Source organism: Mytilus californianus, unplaced genomic scaffold (assembly GCF_021869535.1).
Source record: "Mytilus californianus isolate M0D057914Y unplaced genomic scaffold, xbMytCali1.0.p SCAF_14, whole genome shotgun sequence".
NCBI classification, from domain to species: Eukaryota; Metazoa; Mollusca; class Bivalvia; order Mytilida; family Mytilidae; genus Mytilus; species Mytilus californianus.
The window spans coordinates 8,715,688-8,736,706 of record NW_026262626.1 but is presented as its reverse complement, the minus strand read 5'-3'; the positions used below and the strand labels follow the sequence as shown (position 1 = coordinate 8,736,706).

General features: G+C 32.0%; 1 protein-coding gene across 2 annotated transcripts in view; it reads right to left on the bottom strand.

Moving 5' to 3' along the window:
* Positions 1-15,609: 15,609 nt before the first annotated feature.
* Positions 15,610-21,019, bottom strand: part of LOC127724145 (uncharacterized) — a 34,994-nt gene continuing 29,584 nt past the window's right edge. For both annotated transcript variants that reach the window (XM_052231019.1, XM_052231020.1), the window contains 2 exons: positions 18,638-19,454; positions 15,610-16,871 (listed from right to left, as the gene is read on the bottom strand). In XM_052231019.1, the coding sequence (XP_052086979.1) occupies positions 16,859-16,871; positions 18,638-19,454 (830 nt within the window). In that variant the 3' untranslated portion in view covers positions 15,610-16,858. The remainder of the gene's footprint in view (positions 16,872-18,637; positions 19,455-21,019) is intronic.

Here is a 21,019-nt window from a genome sequence, read left to right as displayed (position 1 = left end):
ATATTTCGGGTAGTCTGGCTGACTTCGTGTCATACCCCCGCCTCGTATTCGTTATTTTTTACATTAATCATTTAAATTTTCGATCCTTCAGTTTGCATATGAATATCATTATTTAAATTTGGTTTAAAAACTTACATACCAGAAACGAATAGTAACGTATGGCTTAGTACAACATGCAGACATTAACCTATCGTCGAAAGAGATATGACAACGAGACATTGATACTACAGATTATAAAATCCTTCGGTTTGCATAAAAAATATATCATTATTCGAAATACGATTTTGAATTAACTCGCATCAATCCAATAAAAACGTATGGCTAAGTATACCATGCAGGCATTTGGATATATTGAGGGACCATTTATAACACCTCATATAAAAACAAACACACTCTTTTCAGAAGAAAACAAATATGTGAATAAAAGTTTATTTGATGTCACCAATTGTAAAATATGTAAAATGAAACAATAACTGACTACCAACATAGACTTTTGTTGTATGTTCATACAACCGAAACCACTACTACATGAGGAGGTTGACACGCTCAAATTTACAAAAACGCGTTTCAGAGAACCAATGCACCAAATTAATTTTATAGGATTTAGTTTTATATTTAAACCTGTTCAAGGAATGTAATACTGGACAAGAACAATCTAAATGTAGGACAAAATCGGCTTACAACACGAAATGTGTTCAAAGAATAGTACCAAGCATGTGAAAAAATGACGGATATGTAACAGAGGATAGCGCAATTGCAGATGGATAGGTGGATATTTGCCGTTTGTTTAACGTTCAGTGGCAAGTATTTCATGCATATTCAGGACCAAACTAAGTTGGGCAGACGAAAAAAAGCGAAATGGTGACAAATTCATTGTTAAAAATTTATTTCAAAGTGCAATTTAGGAATTCATATATGTATATATATATATTGAGGTAAATTATGTGGCCTCCCAATGACCGTTTCGATTCCTAACATCACTGAAGAGACATTAATTGTCGAAATTCGGATATGGTGTACAAAAAGTCTTTGCACCTTTGTTTGCGGTATACCATCTTTGCCTCAAGTTTATTGTTTTCTGTTTGGTATTAAATTTATAGTTAAGATCCATTTATTACACCTTGTGATCCGTTTATTTGGCAATCGCCAATGGCAGTCAGCAGGATTTAAGAACATTTGTTTTTCGACCTGTTAGTCAAATGCGTTTTGTTAAAATATACTTTTTCACTTTATTGGTCTTTTGGAAAATGATGTTTGTGCTGTATTTAGACCCCTCTAACAAGAAATTTTTTTTGCATGCACACGTAAAAAAATTGCGGTTTTTATCCAAAGCAATCATACTAGGTTTGAACGATGTTTTCAATTTAAACTTGTATATATTATCATTTAAATGACAATAAAAGACTTTTGAATGTAAAAATATGATAGAAATACCTTTAATTTATTGAAATTACATATTTTTTTTATCAAATGAAATTTTTTTTTAAATTGCTCCTGGTTATTAATACCCGTCAGTTCGTTGCGATATTTCATAGCTTTTTTACAAATTTCGAAAAAAATAATAATGGAAAGATAAATGCTCCCTTGGGAAAATATATATTCCCATGGGAAGAATAAAATGTTCCCAAGGGAAAAAGATATTCCCATTGGAGGAAAAATTAGTTCCCTTAGAATTTCCCATGGGAACAAACTATTTACTTATGTTCCCATGGGAAATTGTAGTTCCGATGGGAACTTTAAAATTCTCATGGGAAAAGTACTTTTTTCCGATGGGAACTTTCCCAGAGGAATGTTTATATTTCCCATGAAAAATGTATTCCTAATCAACTTTAGTGACAACAGTGACAACAGTGACATGTTTGGACATATGGGGATTTTTTTTGTCAAATATCTATCACTTGGCCAAAACATTTTTAATGTTACTTTGTAAAACAACAAAGTCAGATTTGCCAATTCTGGAATGGCAAAATTGTCCCGCACAGTGTTTTGTGTAATCATTTTTATGTCATCTCCATATTTGCTACTAAATGTCAGATATGATTGAAACTTTGTGTGCTTAAACAACATTATGAAAGAAGTCCATAAGAAAAATATTTCATCTGGTTCCCATGCCTTTCAGTTAGAAGATGCTGTAATGTATCGGGAACCAGTTTACCAATGTTGGAGGCAGTATTTTTCTATGAAAATGACCAATTTAAACACCCTGAAACTTATGAATGCAGAAAACAACGAGATAAAGAATTATGATTAATTGAATAATCAAGTGTTGAAGCTTTAGTAACTCATCAGTACTTATATTTACAAGAAACAGTTTGTTGAATATTCCAAGGGAGATAATCCAGTAAAAAAGTATTTCCAGAAAATCATAAAAAGTACATATTTTTAAAACTATCTAACCTTTGGTGCATTAGAAATTTAAAGATAACTTCCTATGTTTTATTAATTAGAATACTTAATTATGCATTTTAGCTAGTAAACTTGCTGGGGTCTCATTGTAGTACATTCAAGAATTCTACTCGAAAAATACCTAAATTTACATTTTCTCTCAATAAATCAATGAATTTAAAATAGTATTCTGTAGATAATTTTGGAAATGTAAGTGTTTCTTTTTCATAAGCATTATAATATTTAACAACATAAGTCAAAGGAACAATGATCATAATTCAATTACAATTTATGATGCCATAAATATTGAATTTCTATGATACAAAGGGAGATAATCCATTAAAAATGCATTTTTTAAAAATCTTAAAATTACCGTGATTATTTAAACTTACCAGCTCTCGGTCCATTAAAAAAAGTAACTCGTCTCTATTTGGTTATTTTAAGTGGACAGAGTTAATAACACATTTTAGCATATACGATTGGTGAGTTCTTGTTTTAGTACTTTCTAAAATTCTCTTATAATAATGTCCAAATTTAGAATTTCTCTTACAGAATCAATGAATTTTAAATAACAATCTGTATATAATTTTGGAAATGTATATATACATTTTTCCTTTTTAAAGCATTATTATACTTAACAATGTAAGTTATACAAACAATGAAGATAGTACAATTACAATAAATGATGCCACAAATATTAATTTTCTATGTACAAAGGGAGATAATTCAGTGAAAAATGTATTTTCTAAAAAATTTTAAAAGTATCTGTTTTTTCTTCAAATTAATCATTCTGTTCTTTATACATCATAAGTGTTTCAATATTTCCTTTCTTTTCATAAATTCAAATATGAAACAAAGCATACCAAGGTGTAATAAGAGAATGTTTAGAACAAAAAACTAATTGTGATTTTTTTCTATGATTCTCTTGAAAAATGTCAGAATTTGCAATTTCTGAAAAAATTTAAAATATCAATTTGTATATCCATGTAAGTTTAACTCGTATGTTTTTAAAAAGAGCAATAATCTAACAAGATTTAGATACCTAACAAATTACAGCCACTATATCCTTGATTTTTATATAACCAAGGGGATAATACAAAGAAATCTAATTATAAAAACAGGCTTCTAAAATAATCTGTGCTGTCATATTTTAACTAGAGTTAAAACTTGTCAAAATGAAACTCATATCATGTATTTAAATGTTTCTTTCAATGAAATAATTATCAATCTTTTTTTTTCTTGTCTTTTAAAGTTCCTATCTGTAGATTGTAGTTTTCAGGATACTAGGCAAAAATGCAAAAAATTGTTAAAAATCTTCATTTATAATTAAATATTTATTTTCATTTTACGTATTTTACTGATAAATGGACGTAGTTCTTTTTACAGTTAACAAGTAGTTACAGTCTGGGGTTAATATTTGTTACACATCAATTTCTTTGGCAAACCTTCATACAATTTTATAAAAATTTGAAAGAAGCTTTTTTATGATTAAGAGATAATGTCTAAAGTAAACTTTTGAAAATATATTTTTTTCATTTCAGTATTTTTCTGAAAGATGGACAGCTTTTTACAGTTTACATTTACAGACAATCTGGGATTGAATTTTTTTGACATGATAATTTTTTAAACCTTCATGGATTGTTTTGAAACTTGGACAGACACTAATCTTCAAGACCGAGAAATAGCATCTAAAAACATTTTTTAATTCTGTATATACTGATAAATGGACTCACTTATTAGGTCAAGGCATAACACTTTTACACTGACAGCAGCAATCACAAGCGAGACACAAGGTTCCGAGGAATCCCTCACGAATTTTGTATTGTAAAGTATCTATCTATTGCAGAGTTTAAAATAATAGGCAAAAGTTATGTCATTTAAGAGCAGAAACTCTTACACGAGCTCGTCTGATAGTTTTGACGTAAATAGATGGTAGGGAGCTCTATTTTTAGCCATGTCGGCCATTTTGGTTGGATAAAGGAGGATGGTCATCGCACAAAATTTCTAAAAACTCGATACCCCAATGGTGATTGTGGCCAAGTATTATTAAATTTAGACCAATAAATTCAGAGGAGAAGATTTTTGTAAAAGTTAACGGACGTTCACAACGGACGACTGACGCCAATTGATGGGAAAAAATCACACTCGCCCTTTGTTCTAAAATTGTACTTTAAAAATAATTTCAGGGACTGTATTTTTATAGTTGGGCAATCTGTTCTATAAGATAAAGCTGGTGTTTACAAAAATAACTAGACATGATTCTTAGACTGTCAAAATGTAGTCAAACTAAGAATTCAACTGTCAGACTTGAATGAACAGTTCATGCTGAATCCAAGGACCAAACACTCAAGAAAATCATTTTACTACCAAATTGTGATGCATCATTTGCATGTAATAATACATTCACCAATATTTCTGTTATATAAACACATATATTGGACAGAAGAAGAAGCAAAAATTTCTCGTTGTAATGTCCGCAACTGATCTTGAGTTCAATATATTCAATGTTTGACATTAGTACTTCATTGGGGTCTGAATCATGTACAACATCTGCTTCATCAATTGTTTCCACTTTACTGTCCACCAAATCATTTGTCTTCTTTAAGGTAAAGTTTCCAAATACGCTTCTGATTTGATTTGATGATAACTATTCTTTTGGTGGAAACATTTTATATGGAGTTGTTTTTAAGGCGATCGCAAATGCTTTCATAGCAAGATCTTTTTCAAGTTTTTTTCTCCTTGCTCAAAAAAGCATACAGTATAAAAATAAGAAGATGTGGTATTATAATAAGTTCTCTTTCAATTTTGGGGAATTTTTACTTTTTTGGGCCTTTTCAAAACCCAGCCCTTATTTATCAAATCTTCATGGTTTTCTTAATTTATTCGGGAAATCTAACACGCTGACTTTTACATGTACAATGTATGTCGAAACTTTCTGATCGAGACCTTCAAAATATTTTTCTGTAAATGCAAAAATTATTGCAATATGAATAACACAACATATTTTCAATGTCACCCAGCCTACTAAATTTTTGAACTGGGCTCATTTGCAACCTTGACCGGTTGTCTGTAGAAAGCTACTGCATAAATTATATCCAAATTAGATAACGATTAATTATGCTAGAAATTTTACAATCCGTACCGATGCTCGGACGGACAGACGAACGGGCAGCATTTATATATTCCCGGCCGCAATGTGATACTGAGGGGGACAACAAGAACAGATATTGGGTATTTGTCAAGGAGACAACATTTGATCTCAGAAGTTAACTAACCAAAAATGTACACTCGATCTGAAAACAAACTGGGAAACCCCACACCTTGCAGTTAGCCCTAGGTGGCCCAGACTGTGACATGAGCTTAGTTGCATTTTCATTTTTTGTACAATATTGAATATGATTTAAATTTGCTTTAATTAATCTCACAGTTTTGACAGTCACCATGAATACTCAATAGTATTATTACACACATTAAGTTCTGAATTCACAGTATTTGAAATTTTTCTGCTTAAAGTCAGAATTCTACCAAATTGTCTGTGAATTTAATTACAACTAGGTAGAACCTTTTTAGTGAATTAAAACTAATGTCTCCCCTGTAGAAGTCATTTTGGTAAAAAAAGGATTGCCATTGCAAGTAAATATATATGGTTAATGTGTGGAAATATGAAACGAGGTGGTAGGGCATGAGGGACAAAATATGTTGCACTTAATTGTTCTAGTCATGATATATATATATATATATTATACAATGTAGTATATGGTTAAGGAGGGTATCTGAACAGTGTATATAAGGAGCACGAACCACAGACAAAACATATATGGTGTACTCAAAGGTGTTGTCATGCTGATTGAGAATTTATTAGTGGCGGATCCGGGGGGTCCCGAGGGTTGGAACTCCTCTTTTTTTGACGATCAATGCCTTTGAAGAGGTACATATGGTTGGAACCCCCTTTTGAAAATGGCTGGATCCGCCCCTGTATATATATAATTTAGAGGTACGGATATGAACATATTTCAAGCTATTTTACCATCAATTGTACATGTATGTAGGGGGCAGGGCATGTCCCCATGATGAACTAGAAAGGCAATTAAGATTAAATATGGGTTAGTGATGGGATTCTGAACCCTTTTTCATAATCTAAATATCAACATTATTATATGAGGAGATTGGGCATGACCTCCATGGACAAACCCTTAGCTGCACTGCAAAGGTCTTGCACGTTCTGTGGTCTATAAATTGCTTACTACCACTTCATTTTAACTGTGATGGATAGTTGTCTCATAAGCAATCAGTACACATCTCTTTATTTTCATATTGAAATGGCAAGAAAGAATATGTTTGGTTTCAGGGTGACATATAAGATTAAATATTTGACCTTGAAGGTCAAAGATCAAGGTCATCATCCATGGACACATCATATTGAGGTGCTGCACTTGTGTGTCAAGTATTTAAAGACTTTGTCAAGAGAGAGAAAAAGAGAAATAAGAAAATGAAAAAAAAAATCAAGTATTTTGACCTTGAGGTCAAATGACCTTTTGACGGTTTTAATTTTTATGAGATACACTGTCTTATTGTAATACACCTTCATGCCAAATATCATAAGCCAGTGTCAAAATATAAATAAGTTTTCATGATTAAATACACGGATTATTGTGAAAATTACACATTTTTATTCCGTTGCCATGGTAACAGTGTAGGAGACCCCAGCTCAAAAATCATAAAACTTGTAGCACACATGTAAACCTTTATAGAAACATTTAAAACATTAAAAAAATCATAGCACTTTACAAAATTTCATGATATTTTGTTGATCTTTTTAGGAATTATCCAAAAAATGTCCAAAATACCCTTTTTTGACCGGTCAGCCCCGCAATATAACTATACTCAATCAAAAATAATTGTCAAGTTTGGAAGGACAAATGATGCTTATTATAAAAATCAATTCAATTATCAGCTAAACTAAGCCATATCTAGCATATTCAGAGTAACAAAATTGTGACATTTTTGTGGAAATTTTGGAAAATTAAGCCTTATCCAATAGATGGCGCTGAAAATTCTAAAAATAGCCTAAAATCAAATTTTAAAGTTAGAATTTTTTTCTCTTGACTACTTTAACATATGTGCAAAACTTCATTACATTTTGGTTGACATGTCATGTGGACCCACTTATAAGCCTTTTGCATGGTTCTTTCAAAGACTGGGTGTTACAGCTATTCAAAAGTCTTACCTTTATGGGCATGTGGCTGGAAACAGAGTTTCTTTGATTTGAGGAAGGCATGACATAAAGATTGAATATTACCAGCTAATTGTTTTTTAGATTTATTTATTTTAAAGAATTCTTCGGTGTATATCATTTAATTTGACAATGTCAAAATTTATCAAGACATAGGACCTGTGCATTAGATGGGACAAGTATTTTTTTCCAAGTATCTACTCATGGGCTTTAAGGTTTTCCTTTAGATTGTCATTGAACATTTTTTAACCAAATTTTTTTAGCAAGGTTACATTTCAAATGCATGATAACTTCAATGCAATTTTGATAATAACAACAAAACATAGTTAGAATTATTGAATAAAGCCCAAAGGCATTTGCCTTTTAAAGAAACAGTATATAATAAAAAAAATTATTTAAAAACAAAATTTAAATGAACTAAAATGATGCACAATATGAATAACATAAACATGTATACCTAAGAAAAATACAAATGCCAGATGATTGGAAAACAGTATAGACATTTATACACAAACTGAAATGTCTCATTACTTCACCTACGGTATTTTTTTTAGAATACTTCAGATCGATCACTGCTTAACTTTAAATTATTCATCATCTTTTAAAAATAGAATAATCACAAAAGTTTAATTACGCAAGGTGAAGTATCAAAATTGAAAATGACGCCACACTTCCGTTTCGTGCCTTTCGGCTGTTCTGTTTAATCTTTAACGGGTTAAACGTAACAGCCGAAAGACACCAAATGGAAGTGTTCCGGATACAGGAGTACTATTTCCAAAACAAGAAGCAGAACCATGCGCACACACTTAGTAAACAAAGTCGGAAGTCACTCCGATTAATAATAGAAATATATTGTTAAAATTTCTGTTTTTTATATTTTTTTTTACACTGAAAAAGTGGTTGACAGAGATATGAATTTTATTGGCTACACTGGAATTTGAACATTGAAAATCTTTGCCGATACAAAAAATTCGTTTCGTCTACGTTAAAGCGTAGAAACGTCACGTTCCGTAATATAGCGTTACTGATGTAAATAAGATATCCACAACTCCGACTGCAAGGGATTTCCTCCTGTTAATGTGAGTTTCCATACAGTGTACAATTATTTATGGTATGTAACTTGTTTATTTTTTGCAGTTTTATTATTTGTTATACATTTTTCGTATTTTTGAGCACTCTGACATTGTCAAAATCGTTCCCGGGTAATCTACCCAGGGGCTTGCACCATTGAAACTCATGAATGCGAGCTGGACTCCGTGACAAGAGAAAACAATGAAAAGTCACTGAGGCCAGGGCTGGATTATAAAAGGCTCCAGAAAATAAAATATGTAACAATTCAAATGATAAAACAAACAACATGATTTATACAACATCAAAGAACAAAAAACAAATATGGTAGACATTACCGAAAAATAACCACTATATTACAGGTTCCTGGCTTGGTTGATGACTTGTTGTTTGCTTAACGTTCAGTAGCAAATATTTTATGCATATTCAGAAGAATCTGGCATGGGACAGGCATATAAAGGATTTGGCTAAGTTTTACAAGTTTGTGAGCGCTCAACCTCTCCTTACATGGGACAGTGCCTTAACAGCATACCATAAAAAAAACTTGAATAAAGCCATTAAAGGCTTGTCTCCTCAGATATCCACTAAGTCCAGATGACAAAAATTCAACAACAAAAAGAAAAGAAACACAAGGTTACAGTTTAAGAGCACTCCTGAAAGTTGGTTCAAAGCCAATTCTAACTATCCTAACCTGTGTCTACATTATTATTTGCGACACGAGATTCATTCTAGTGTTCGAATTTGATATACGGACGTTAGACCAAACCTTCGTGATCTTTTGTCTTTGTAGATATATAGATAAAAAAAGAACATCTATCTATCAATCAAGAACAAACAACAGCGACTCAGTCAATCGTAAAGGGAACGAGGAGAGGGAAGGTATATTAGGTATCTGTGATCTTTAATAAGATAATATACTTACAATGGTATATTTTTACTGTGTGTTGTCACACACTTTACTTATTATACACTCTTCAGTGATTTATGTAATCTATTGTTTTTTTTTTTGCTTACTTCCATAGTTTTAACATGTCTAAATAATGATAACTTTCAACACATATCGAATTAAGGTTAATTGTTTGTTTGGATGTTGTGGTGGTTTTTTTTAAAATTCTGTTTCTGTATCTGATAGACTGCAAATTGTCAAGTGAAAAAGTCGAAATAACTAAAAACTAATTCGACAGAACAAAATGATAGTTCGTGTAATGGTAACAATTTCAGAGAACGAAACAATATTTCAGGGACGTGGAATAATTTGTTTTGCACTTTCCTTGTTGAGTTGAGTAAAACTAACAACCGGGCATAACGAAAATTATTTTGTTTTCCTTTTGTAAATGCAATTAATGTAAGAAAATAAAATATAAGATACATACATGTTAACAAAAAGTGAAAATATTCAGTAGAAAATTAACATTCGATTCATCGAAAAAGATGCATATCTTTTATATCAAATGAAATCAAGATTTTGTTTGTGTGTTTTTGTTTTATTTTATAAAACTATTCTTACATAATGCGTTTCAAAAATTCGAAAAAAAAAAGAAACGTTTTAAGGGATCAAACCGAAGTAACACAGCTTTCGGCTTGGTCTTTTGGTAAATATATTGTAAGTGTACACTTATATTTCATCAAAAAGGTAATTCAATTTCTTTTAACCTAACATATAAATAATAAGAAGATATGGTATGATTGCCAATGAGACAGCTCTCCACCAGGGACCAAATGACGTAGAAGGTTAGCAACTATAGATATACGTACGGCCTTCAACAATGAGCAAAACTCATATCGCATAGACGTTACGCACGATATTGCGTCTCAATTGGTAACGTCTAAATTTGAGGGTTTTTAAAAGCCGATAATCGAGGATATTTTTTTGCTGGCATTTTTTTTTTTTTACTGCAAATCAATATTGATACTTCTAAATGTTTGGTTGTACTGAATATGCATGAAATATTTCCCACTGGAAGTTACGCAAGTAACAAATAACACATATATACGCATATATGCATTAGGGTAAGATAATAGGGTCTATATATATATATATATAAAAAAAGAAGATGTGGTATGATTGTCAATGAGATAATTCTCTATCGAAGTCCAAATGACGTAGAACGTATTTCGCATGCAATGTTTCTCCATTTAAATCCGAGAAGAAGTGGAGGAAGATATCCATTTTGCTTTAATAAGAAAAAATAGTGTGTGGGTATGGGGGATTACAAGTTAAACGGGTCTTTCTTATAAAGTACTCTATTATAATTTGTATCAAAATGGTCATCATTTTTCTTTCTGAATTCGAGTTCCTGACATTTTGAATCATTTTTACCTTTTTAAAATTTCCTATAAATTGCGTTTTGTTGCAATCGTATATATCTCCATTAAATCAGATGTATCACAATTTTATTTAAACACGATAAGTATCGGATAAGAATATTTTTGAAAAATGTTTGGATATTATTTGATGCATTTTGCGAGTCTGTTCAACGGGTTTAAAATTTATATTTCAACCACGGTTCTCCAACTTTCTCTACCATAGAAAACTGTCCGATATGATACAACCAAGGACGCCAAAAGTTGCGTTAAACACCAAAACACAAAACAAACAAATATTTCGATTTGATTTTAAAAGGCATAAATAGCGTCCCGAATCGACAACGTTGAAAACATAAGAAAATCAGTTCAGTGGACAAACTTGCAAGACAATTGATTTCTTTAAAAACGAAGTCGTTTTGACTACGCAATTATCAAGAAGTATGTAACTATTTTTAGGGTTAAAGTACAATTACGGAAAAGCACTATTGTGTATGCAACCAATCGAAATTTTATTTAAATTACATCGCAACTGACAGTTTGTTCGTAAAAAAAGGCGTAATTCGACATTGGACATTCGTGCTAGACATTTGCCAGAAGCAGTTTCATTTTTATTTGTGGTGTGAGTGCTGTAAAAATTAGGATTTGAAATGGTATAGCTATGTACTTTAGTGAGCATGATGTATGAAAGCGAAATTTCATGCAATCTTATATTTTAAAAAGCTCTGATTTTTTATAACTTACCATTTTCCGAAATCTGACCGTGAGGAAGACTATTCATTTTTGCAAAAAAATCAGCTTTTGCCGTTGCATCAACGAAAATTCAGTAATGACGCAATACTTTATATATGACGCATATCATTCATGCGAATTTTCGTGGATTTTAAACTGTTTCGACGAGCATAAACACCCCTGTAAAAGTTATTATGCGTATAGTCTGTTACGTCTGACATGCATATTTTTGACGTTTTGCCAATATTTTTGTCCTTATTTGAGACTATGTTAAAATATTATAAAACAATTTGTTCATTTTTTGGGAACATTAATACCTGCCTATTCTATGAATAGAAATTGTATATAGCTTAACTGTTCCGATTTCATAGAAAAGCTGTTTATCAGTGTGGACAGGTTGATTTCACGGTATTGACGCAATAACGTGCGTAACGTCATAGCAAGCTATGCATGTATAAGGCCCCGAAATAGAAGATGTAAAAAAATTCAAACGAGAAAACTAACGGCCTGATTTTATGTCCAACACAACAAATGAAAAACAAATATGATATACAAACGTCAACCACTGAATGGCAGACGCCTGATCACTTAGGATAGGCGCATACAAAGTGTGGCAGGGTTCAAAAAAACAAACAAACTCCATTTCATAAGAACACAAGGATATTAACCTGAGTATATCAATATGGATACATGTACCAGAAGTTTTGGTTAAGTTATAGTACATATTTTATTTGCCAACTGGTTTTAACTCGAATATTTCACCTCTGACGATACATTTAGTTGGTTTCTGTACACATGCAGTTGGAAAACATGTACACTCCACGGTTGAAGGAGTGTCTAAGTTATAGAAATAATCTATGATCATCACTGAAATGTCCCTATTCAGAAGTGAAGCTCTTGCAAGATTATGCGTCCGTTCAGCTGTGTGCGGTGCAGAATGTATAAATACAAACAATGTATGCGTCCACATCCGTTCGCAATAGGTATGTCGATTCCATTTCATTGGATAGGGCGAGCGCGGTTTTCTCTGCACACTTAAACTCTTTAAGAGTCTGGAGGTGACCTGTAGCAAGGTTTAAATTTCTACCCTTATTGCACACACCCTATTTTTCTACTGGCAGTCCAAATCCATTTCGACTTGCCTTGCATGACCCTCCCTTGTATAAGACTGCAGAGATCGACAAACCAACCAAAACATTTACAACTCTCATTTTTATAATTGATTTAGATTCTTAATATTCTATTTCACTTTCAGTTTTTTGCTACTTGTTTTTATGACAATTCAACTCAAGATTTAAAATAGTCTAAATTGCACATCTGATACAAATATGCCATATATTTCGAATAAGTTGACCTTAGATGGATTTGGCTATTTTTTAGGTAATTGTTTGTCATATACATGTAGCTCTTCAACTGTTCCGGTTCTTATACATCTTCGGCTTTCAAATATTCGGCTTTGATCGTTCCTGATGAAGGTAAATCCATAAAAGCGCTTTGGACGCATGAAATTATTTAACGTGTTGTTTTAATTTTTTACAGCACGGGGTCGATACCTCTGCTGGTGGACTATCAGTCCCCGAGAGTATCATCAGCTCAGGAGTCAGTACTTCGGTACTGACATGATTTATAACAAACCTTTCTAAAATTGTCCTTTTATAAATTTTAAAATTATGAAGAAACTAAGGTTTCAACTCCTTCAGGCAAAGTTGACCTTAAATGGATTTGGCTATTTTTTTAGGTATGTTTTTGGGTCATATATAGCTCTTCAATTGTTTCGGTTCTTATACATCCTCGGCTTTCAAATATTCGGCTTTGAGCGTTCCTGATGAAGGTATATCCAGAAAAGCGCTTCGGACGCATGCAATTATTTGACGTGTTGTTTTCATTTTTAACAGCACTGGGTCGATACCTCTGCTAGTGGACTATCAGTCCCCGAGGGTATCATCATCTCAGTAGTCAGAACTTCGGTAATGACATGATTTATGACAAACCTTTCTAAAATTGTCCGTTTACAAATTTTAAAATTAAAAAAAGAAACTAAGGTATTAACTCCCTGCGGCAACAGTTGACCTTAGATGGATTTGGCTATTTTTTTAGTCATTCCTTTTTTTTTAACAGCTCTTCAACTCTGTTTCGATTCATTAAATATTCGGCTTTGAGCGTTCCTGATGAAGGTACATCCAGAAAAGCGCTTCGGACGCATGCATTTATTTAACGTGTTGTTTTTATTTTTGAACAGAAGGTAGAAAGAATGAAAAGTAGCAATCAGTATCCTCTAACTTCGCGTTTTGCTATATAAATGATGTCCTTTCACTTAATAATTCAATGTTTGGTGACAATGTTGAACGCAATTATTCCATCGCACTTGAAATAAAGGATATAACATAAACAATGAAGTTTGTTTCAGATCTTGACTTACATCTAGAAACTGACAATGAGGGTAGTTTGAGAACAAAACTTTAGGACACAACAGATGATTTCAGCTTTCAATTGTAAACTTTTCATTTCTTTTCATGTTCAAGTGGTGGGATTGGAGTCATTCTCTTTCAAATTTTATGGACGACATCACCAGATGGTTGACCGTTATGGGATATCTGTTTAAAAGATGACGACGGGTATGTTCCAATTGTCGTAACCACAAACCCGTCCACTTTTCCCGAATGTGACCTACCTAATCAAACTAATCACCAAATGTGTACTTGCATGAGCAAGACGACGGTGCAGCATGTGGAGCAGGATCCGTTTACCCTTCTAGAGCAGCTGAGATTATCCTCGGTTTTTGGTAGGGTTCGTGCTGCTAAGTCTAAGTTAGTTTTCTATGATGTGTTTAGTAGAGTGTTGTCTGCCGTTTGGTCGTTTTTCGCTTTTTGCCATGGCATGGCCTTTTCGTTTTTATACATCCTGCCATTAAGTTATTATGCGATGGTATCTTTTTGTATTCTTGTCTTTTATTTTTGCTTATGTACTTTGTCTATAGAGTGTCTATATGCCATTTTGTTTTTCTTTGTTGAAAAAGTTCTTTGTTTTTTTATAGTGATTAAGGTTATAACACAATGTTGACTGCTGTACCCCAATTTTTGACATTTTTACCTTTTATGTCTGTTTGTTTTGCTCACACCTCTATCAATATAATGGAATTCTATGCGACTGTCATAAAAGTGAGAGGTTTAGTTAGCTACAAAATCAGGTTTAATCCACCATTTTCTACACAAGGAAATGACTGTACCAAAGGACTTTCCGTTTTGAATTTTCCTTGGACATGTTGGAGTTCGGTATTTTTGTTTGTTTTGCTTTTGACTTTGAATTTCAATATCCCTTTGGTTTCTTCTGCCTCTCTCCTCTATACCAAACAAAATAACAGCTTTGCGACGTGTTTTTATATGTGTGCAATTAAGTGATTATTTGTACATGATTGCGTAGCGTCCAGTGGAAAATATTTCATGCATATTCAGAAAGAAAACAATATTTACGAGCAGAAAGCTTAACACTAAAACTACACTGGTAGCACCCGGCAATTCCACTGGGCGTCGTAATTTATTGACATATCTGCTTTCATGATATGCAATTCATTAGTTTTTTTTTATCATCTCGGTAACATTTAAGAAATCACTCTGCACAATTAAAATTCTTCTCATACTGCAATCGCTGATCTATCATTAAATGATTTAGTCTCGATGGGATTTCCAAACAAGGTTTTACGTATGAAATGAAAAATGGTTTGATAAATTCCTCTACTTTAGTATTCTGAACTTTTGCATATTGCACTTTCTAACTGCTTTATGCTGTTGGATATAAGTTTTCAACAATTACGGAGCAGTTTGTTGCAGGTGAATTTCGTGGAATAATTTTTGTTATAAAGGCAAGATATAAACAACAACAAAAAACTGTTTAGTTCTTAAACACAAAAAATATAACAATTTATTTTCCATAACACATATGATCTACTATCGTAAAACAGCAGAGGACGATACCAAAGGGACATTTAATACTCACGTTGATATAAACTAATATATGTGTAGGTGCATATGGAGACTAATATACATTGTAGTTTTAATCAATTTAATTATAAAATAAGGAGATGTAGTGTCATTACCAATGAGACAACTATCCCCCAGAGTTTAAATGACGTGGATGTAAGCAAGTATAGGTCACCGAACGGCTTTCAACAATGAGCAACACTCATACGTATAGTCACTTATAAAAAGCTCCGACATTTCACAATTTGAAGCAATCCAAACAAGAAACCTAACGACCTATTGTATAACAAACAATTTCCGAAAAACAAATAATAACAGACATGAACCAACGACAATCACTGAATTACAGGGCCTTGACTATGAACCGGCACACAACGAATGTGGTGCGTTAAAAATATTCATGCTTGTGAAGGGTTCGATCACTTTTTTCTACTCCCTTTCTACACTGCTTTAATATCGTTTACCTTTAATATTTTTTTAATGATATAAATGCAAGGTTGCGAAAGTGAATAACACTTTCCGGCCATATACCTCTCCAAGTGTTCCGGTACTTAAGCTTCCTAGGCTTTCAGCGTTCCCAAAGGATGTTTATCCAGACAACCGCTTCGGGTGAATAAAATGATAACATTTTATTGGCATTGGTTTTTATCAATTTACACTCAAAAGAACTTTACATGTGATGGCTACAATGTAAACCCATTTTATTGTGATTTTTTCTCTCTGTCTTGTATAGGGTGTAAATTGAGGTATACATGTAGGAACTTATCAAAACTTTAATAATGTAAACTTAGTTTCTTTAAATTAAGATATATACAGTACATACTACTAAATGCTATGATACTTTGTACAAATGACATTGTGTTTTAAGATATGAGCTATTGAACTAAAAGTTTCAAATACAGTATAATCACACATATTGAGCGCCAAAGAATAATTCTGATCATGATTCTATTCTGTATGAGATTAATCTTTAATCAACGACAGTCATGCTTTTTCAAATGGATTTATATATTGTATCATCCCTGACACTGATGATGACAAACAAGCATTTTTTGGGAGGGGGGGGGGGGGAGGGGGAACATAGAGAGCAAGGATGACACTGTATATACATTCTTCTTTTCAGTAATCTGTGTTGTGGCTATAAAATGTGTCTAGACAACTACATAACAGTGCTGAAAATAAAAAAATAAATCAGAAAAGATTATCTGTGGCTCGTTTATGTGAAAAAATTATAATTTATGTTAAAAACACTAGAAGAAAGTTTTAAATAAAAAACATCTAAGAAATAATTTTGGGACACTGCAACCAGTCGATCTCAAATAATTAGGAAGATACTACTGGTATAGATGCAAAATGAAAGAGGCATGCCAACTGCAGGTAACTAGTTTCCAATAAGCTAACGATTGCTATTGAACAAAATTGATTGAACAATGTAAACGATATTGTCATGGTTATTGCGAACCTAATGAAAGTTTTCCACAGTGCTATCTCTATCTTGACCAGGTATTTAAACTTTTGTAAGTTCACCTGTCCAATTGAATGAATACAATAGCTATTTTTCTCTGTGTAGTTTATTCACTGGGACCTTTAAATTTCTTCTAAGAGAAATCTATCACTCATTGATTAAATTACCTGAGTAAAAAAAATTTCTTATATATAGACAAAAATACTTTTTTTATACTCATTAAGTGCGTGTGATGATGTATTTATTCAATATTAATAATATATTTTCATTCAGTTTTATATAATCATTGATTCAATCATAAAAAGTTGATTTCTAACAAAATTTTTATCAATGTTCCTATTGAAATTTGATTTTTTTTTGTTTAGTTATAGAATATATTTAAGAAGATCTTAATTTGAACATCATAATTTTCAAGTTTTTATTCATGTCAGACAAATTTTTTTTTAAAAGGAATAAATGTTGAAAGTTTTATCAGAAATCAACTTTTTATGATTGAATCAATGTTTATATTAAACTGAATGAAAATATATTATTAATATATTATTAATATAACAGAAATCAACGCTAACATGTTTAACCCCGCCACATTCTGTATGTATGTGCCTGTAATTCAGTGGTTGTCGTTTGTTTATGTGTTACATATTTGTTTTTCGTTCATTTTTTGTACATAAATTAGGCCGTTAGTTTTCTTGTTTGAATTGTTTTACATTGTCATTTCGGGGCCTTTTATAGCTGACTGTGCGGTATGGGCTTTGCTCATTGTTGGAGGCCGTACGGTGACCTATAGTTGTTATAATAATTTCTGTGTCATTTGGTCTCTTGTGGAGAGTTGTCTCATTGGCAATCATACCACATCTTCTTTTTTATATTTTATTAATTTTTGCATCACTGTTTACATTCAACCGATTGAAAATATATTATCAATATTGAATAAATGTAACATCACATGCAGTTTTGAGTATAAAACATGTATTTTCCTCTATTTACAAGATTTTTTTTTTACTTAGGTAAATTAATCAATGAGTGATAGATTTCTCTTAGAAGAAATTTAAAGGTCCCAGTGAATAAACTACACAGAGAAAAATAGCTATTGTATTTATTCAATAGGACAGGTGAACTTACAAAAGTTTAAATACCTGGTCAAGATAGAGATGGCACTGTGGAAAACTTTCATTGGGTTCGCCATAAATCCAGAAAAGTGCTTGTGTTCTTTGAACACGGCTTTATGTAAAAATTATAGGTAAATTTGAATAATTTTTCATTTGTCAAACAGTATCAAATTTAGTTATTTGCTTTCTACCCATGAATCATCTGTTCGATCATTTGTAGGTGGAGTGGTACTTAAAAATTTTCAGACAATATCCGGTATAAAATAATGCACGATATAAAACGGCAGCTTTCATAACTTAAAACGTGGCATACAATGTAATATATTAAAGACGTTTAAGCCGCTTTTTTCTATTTAGTTCTTACCATGTCTCTATTTTATCCTTCTTCTTGTATTGTCTATGTTGTTCCTCTATTTCTTGTCTTATTTTGGTTCTCATTTGTAGAAGTCTTTCATTATACTCGATTTCAAGTTGTTTTATTTCCTCTGAATGTTGCTGACGGAGACTTTCCAATTCTATAGCTTGGTCCCGTTTCAATTCTTCCATTTTACGGAGGTTCTCTTCGGCAGTTATAAACTGTTCATTGGTATAGTATGTCTTTAGCGATTCATTCATTTGAACGACTGTTGATACTAAATGTTTTCTCTGTGTTTCTTCCTCCAGAGGTGTAGGATCCAAGTTATTAAATGGTATCATTCGATTACCACATTTATCAAGAAACTTTTTTAAAACTTTGTCGCTGCCTATATAGTCTTCTAAACTCAAATTATCTTTCTTTAAAAGATCTGCGCCTGTAAAAACTACTACAGCGTAGTTGAAAAACATTTCCCCAAAAATTTCAAAAAAATCCTCAAAACATTTTTTGTCTTCCGAAGTAAATCGCATTGCAGTAGATAAAACAAAGATAATTGCATGTATTCCAGGTGCTCCTAGTTCTATACAAGTTTTAATTTCTTCCTGTACATGCTTACGGCTATTATTATGGGTAGTGTTATACAAACCCGGGGTATCAATTATTACTACCCGTTTATCGTTTACTGTTCCCTCTTTGGACTTTGCATATCTTGTAACCGACTTTGCTTTTCTTTTCGCCTTAAAGGCATTAAAACCAAGGAGCATGTTTCCTGTTGAGCTCTTTCCGACTCCTATCTTTCCTACTAAGACCATTCTCAATTCCTGATCTGCAATTATAATTTACATCTTCTTACAAATTACAACTATTTTACAATATATCCCTTTGTTACATACATTGCAAATTACAGTGATAAGTTCCAATGATTTCTACTTAATATGTGTACAGGTAGTATAAAAAAGGCTCTTTTAATGCAAAAGTATAATTTTTCCAATAATTTTTAAGGACATGCCAGAGTAATCTTATGAAAAGGAAGGAATACGGCGTATCTTTTATGACATCAAATCAATACACCCACATGAAAAACAAAAATCACAAACACTATGGACAATATTTCAGTCTTAAACGGTTATTTTGGTCTTATAAAGCCTTAAACGACTGAATTTACCACGAGAAAAATGGTAAGACTTTTTCCCGACTTTCAGACGCTGCTCCGATCTATAGACTTCAGTCCGTTCAGTCATGTCTAGGTAAACAAGACAGATTGTTCTAGCGTTCGATTTAGACTTGATCAGATCACGTTCAAACCAATTCAGACCAAAGGTAAAAATGCTGTTTAGATTTTGTAAGATCGTGTTTGGTTGTGTTAAGATTTTAAATATTCGGGTGCACAACGGGCGACATTTTCTCTGTATTTACCAGGGATTGCTCCCCTTTATGAATAAAATTGGCAAAGCTTGGAAGATGTCCTTTTGTGGTCTTTTAATGTAATATTGTTTGACTATTCCATTAAATGATGTATGCAAATTTACAAAATACATTTTATCGATATAATTTTTAATTAGTTATATAAGGAAAGACTAATTGCTGTAACCGGAAAAGTGTGTAAGTCATAAAATTTGCAGTCGTGCTTTCTGGTATGCTGATAAACCTGTATTTATTCATTCCGTATGTAAAGATAATTATGATGATTAGTAATATATCTCAAAAATGATCTTAGTATATGTAAAAGAATGATAATCCCTTTCTTCATGATTAAGTACGAGCGTTCAAAGGGATTACCATTCTCTTACAAACTTAGAATATAGTAAAGTGCTCAAGGCTCAAATGATCTCTTGATTGGTCATTAGATGACATTAGATGACACCAAAGTACGATTTAATGGTTGAAATTGTATATGATTCCTTATTGTGAGTATGAATGTAAATCATGTATTATTCTTGTGAAGAATTATCATTTTGTTTGTTTACTATTCACAATTTGAGTTTCAACTAATTTCTAAATCCACAACCAATATTTTATTCCAGTCCTTTACACAAAATACTACTTTATTATGTGAGATAATTGAGTAAGATTTAAAAGTTTAAATAAAATGCTTTTTTTTTTATGACATTTGAAAATTGATTTAACTTCCTGTCTTAATTGTATAAGAATGTTTTATATGACTATTATTTCCAACCACGGATCCAGTAATTTTAGAGTAAGCATATTAGCTCAAGATGTAGGTTGTATCTAAATTCAAAAGTGTTTTCTTTCATTTTTCTTTTTTGCATTTCTTTGCTATTGTTTAGTTTTTTTTTTGTAATTTTGAAGTAATTAATATTCACATAACAACATTGACGGTACCAATTTTCTGAAGTAGTAAACTTTATATTTTTTTTATTTGTGTGCTTC